Source organism: Phalaenopsis equestris, unplaced genomic scaffold, assembly GCF_001263595.1.
Source record: "Phalaenopsis equestris unplaced genomic scaffold, ASM126359v1 Scaffold000180, whole genome shotgun sequence".
Lineage (NCBI taxonomy): Eukaryota > Viridiplantae > Streptophyta > Magnoliopsida > Asparagales > Orchidaceae > Phalaenopsis > Phalaenopsis equestris.
The window spans coordinates 1,689,370-1,693,039 of record NW_018164622.1 but is presented as its reverse complement, the minus strand read 5'-3'; the positions used below and the strand labels follow the sequence as shown (position 1 = coordinate 1,693,039).

The window sequence follows — 3,670 nt, the reverse complement described above, 5'->3', positions numbered from 1 at the left end:
CCAACCCCGCGCGGTCTACCTCGGCAATATCGTCGACGAGACCTACACCGGTATCTACCACGTCAACGTTTCGTTCCACTTCTACTTCGACCCGCCGCCGGTACCGCCGCCTCCGGAGGCGGCGGCGGAGGTCCCAGCCTTCGTCTCCCCCGCGGATCTCATCGTCCCGATATCAAAAACCCTACCTTTAAACGATGGATTGTGGTTTCAGATCCAGAACTCAAGCGACATTCAGGGGAAGGAGATCTCGATACCGAGAAATGCGTACAGAGCTGTTCTTGAGGTCTTCGTCTCTTTCCATTCAAGCGATGAGTTCTGGTACACAAATCCTCCTAATTCCTACATCGCTGAGAACAATCTCACCTCTGTTCCCGGTAATGGAGCTTTCAGAGAGGTGACTGTGAGATTAGATCGGAAGTTGGTCGGAGCTATATGGCCCTTTACTGTAATTTACACGGGAGGAATAAATCCGCTTCTATGGAGACCAATCTCAGGCATCGGTTCATTCGATCTCCCTTCATATGACATCGAAATCACGCCATTTTTGGGAGAGATTTTGGATGGGAGGAATCATTTCTTCGGATTTCGGGTGACTGATTCTCTGAATGTTTGGTTTATTGATGCAAATTTGCATCTTTGGATTGATGGCAGGAGTTCTTCAACTGAAGGAAGCCTGATTGATTATAAAGCAGCTTCCTTTTCTCCTTCTTTGGTTGCAGAGTTTAAGAAACTTGACGGCCATTTTCACACAGTGGCGAGCAGGAGGATTTCTTCAACCGGATGGGTGAAATCGTCTTATGGAAAGATAACCACACATTTCTTCCAGGATTTTAATTTCACTAATAAAATGAAGTTTGCAGGAAATGGAAGTATTCAGGAAGTGAGACAGAGGATAGATTATAATCATGGAAGTTATGCAAAATATCCATCTTCAGCACTGTATTCTGAGCAAGTTTTTCAGAATTTTCCTCTTTATTTGTACACAAGGACAAAAGATCAGGTTAATGATAGTTACAGTTTGATCACAAATATTACATTGGGGTTCAATGAGAAAAAGTTTTCAGGAGAAAGTTTTGGTTTTTCTTTCAGTAATTTGAGCAATTCACAGACTGGTTATGGAGTTATGCATGTGAAGGGAAATCTGTTTACTGGTAGTGTGGCGAAGACTGAACAGGTTTACAGATATGAAGGAACGGGTGGCTGTTATTATAGAAATGTTGGGAGTAAGAATTACACTATTTTATATGATAAATCTGGAGATAATTGTAAAAGCAGTTCGGAATTTGGCCCTTGAGGATATTTTTTAAAATTTGCAGAATTGTTGGAATGAATAATAACACTGAGAAGCTTCAGTGAGTGAATCTGAAAGAGTTTGGCTTGTCATTCAGCTCAATTGAACTTTTATGTACTTAATCACTTACTTTCACATCAGTGTGGTATTTCGATATACATAACCGCTGAATTCTTACTGGTCCGTTCGCAAGGACGTCACTCGCTACTCCTCCCTCTTCTCCAAGCCCCAAACCCTCGCGGTCTACCTCGGCAATATCGTCGACGAGACCTACACCGGTATCTACCACGTCAACGTTTCGTTCCACTTCTACTTCGACCCGCCGCCGGTACCGCCGCCTCCGGAGGCGGCGGCGGAGGTCCCAGCCTTCGTCTCCCCCGCGGATCTCATCGTCCCGATATCAAAAACCCTACCTTTAAACGATGGATTGTGGTTTCAGATCCAGAACTCAAGCGACATTCAGGGGAAGGAGATCTCGATACCGAGAAATGCGTACAGAGCTGTTCTTGAGGTCTTCGTCTCTTTCCATTCAAGCGATGAGTTCTGGTACACAAATCCTCCTAATTCCTACATCGCTGAGAACAATCTCACCTCTGTTCCCGGTAATGGAGCTTTCAGAGAGGTGACTGTGAGATTAGATCGGAAGTTGGTCGGAGCTATATGGCCCTTTACTGTAATTTACACGGGAGGAATAAATCCGCTTCTATGGAGACCAATCTCAGGCATCGGTTCATTCGATCTCCCTTCATATGACATCGAAATCACGCCATTTTTGGGAGAGATTTTGGATGGGAGGAATCATTTCTTCGGATTTCGGGTGACTGATTCTCTGAATGTTTGGTTTATTGATGCAAATTTGCATCTTTGGATTGATGGCAGGAGTTCTTCAACTGAAGGAAGCCTGATTGATTATAAAGCAGCTTCCTTTTCTCCTTCTTTGGTTGCAGAGTTTAAGAAACTTGACGGCCATTTTCACACAGTGGCGAGCAGGAGGATTTCTTCAACCGGATGGGTGAAATCGTCTTATGGAAAGATAACCACACATTTCTTCCAGGATTTTAATTTCACTAATAAAATGAAGTTTGCAGGAAATGGAAGTATTCAGGAAGTGAGACAGAGGATAGATTATAATCATGAAAGTTATGCAAAATATTCATCTTCCCATCTTCAGCACTGTATTCTGAGCAAGTTTTTCAGAATTTTCCTCTTTATTTGTACACAAGGACAAAAGATCAGGTTAATGATAGTTACAGTTTGATCACAAATATTACATTGGGGTTCAATGAGAAAAAGTTTTCAGGAGAAAGTTTTGGTTTTTCTTTCAGTAATTTGAGCAATTCACAGACTGGTTATGGAGTTATGCATGTGAAGGGAAATCTGTTTACTGGTAGTGTGGCGAAGACTGAACAGGTTTACAGATATGAAGGAACGGGTGGCTGTTATTATAGAAATGTTGGGAGTAAGAATTACACTATTTTATATGATAAATCTGGAGATAATTGTAAAAGCAGTTCGGAATTTGGCCCTTGAGGATATTTTTTAAAATTTGCAGAATTGTTGGAATGAATAATAACACTGAGAAGCTTCAGTGAGTGAATCTGAAAGAGTTTGTGTTTGGCTTGTAATTCAGCTCAATTGAACTTCTATGTACTTAATCACTTACTTTCACATGTGGTATTTCGATATACATAACCGCTGAATTCTTATGTATTTTAAATGTCACACCTAAACTTTACTTTTTACATTTATATCACCCAAACCTTTCATATCGCATTGGAAAATACTACTATTTTAACATTTAAAATGTGAAATTTAATTTTTTTCATGCATGGGTAAGGTGATTAAAAACTAAAGTTTCGGTGTTAAATATATTGATACATAAGAATTGAGTGGCGCGAATGTAAATCTTCCTTCAATAAAAGAGGCCTATTTTCATTTATTATTTACTAAATCATTCAAAAAATCATTTCTAGAAAGATATGTTTCTTATTGTTGTGAGTCCCTCCCAAGTGAAGCCACTTTTGGGAAAACCGAATTTTGGTTCTCTTCTATGTCAGGTAAATAAAAAATAAAAAATAAACAAAAAAAAAATACATCGCCTTCGTTACCGATCTGTGGCGATACAATCAGGATTAGAGCTTGTTGTAGATGCAACGAAGGAATCACGGCATCCAAAGGCCTCTGAGACTCAGATCTTTCCCCTTCTTCTCAGCTCCTTATAGAAAACTTTGAGGAAGAGTGGTGGCAGCATGAAAGGCATCTGAATGAAGAAGAAAGAAGAAAATTTTGTGCTTCTTGTCTTCTTGTGCTTCTTGTCAAGCAATTTTCTTTCTTTTTTTTTTTTAAATTAAAAAATTTTAGCATCTCATTTGTGGTAAT

At 40.1% G+C, this 3,670-nt stretch overlaps 1 protein-coding gene across 1 annotated transcript in view; it reads left to right on the top strand.

The window, feature by feature from the left end:
• Positions 1-2,888, top strand: part of LOC110022261 (peptide-N4-(N-acetyl-beta-glucosaminyl)asparagine amidase A-like) — a gene marked incomplete in the record, with an annotated part of 3,454 nt that extends 566 nt beyond the window's left edge. Inside the window, 3 exon segments of the mRNA XM_020721108.1 lie at positions 10-1,289; positions 1,453-2,447; positions 2,450-2,888. Coding sequence (XP_020576767.1) covers positions 10-1,289; positions 1,453-2,447; positions 2,450-2,821 — 2,647 coding nt within the window.
• Positions 2,889-3,670: the final 782 nt, after the last annotated feature.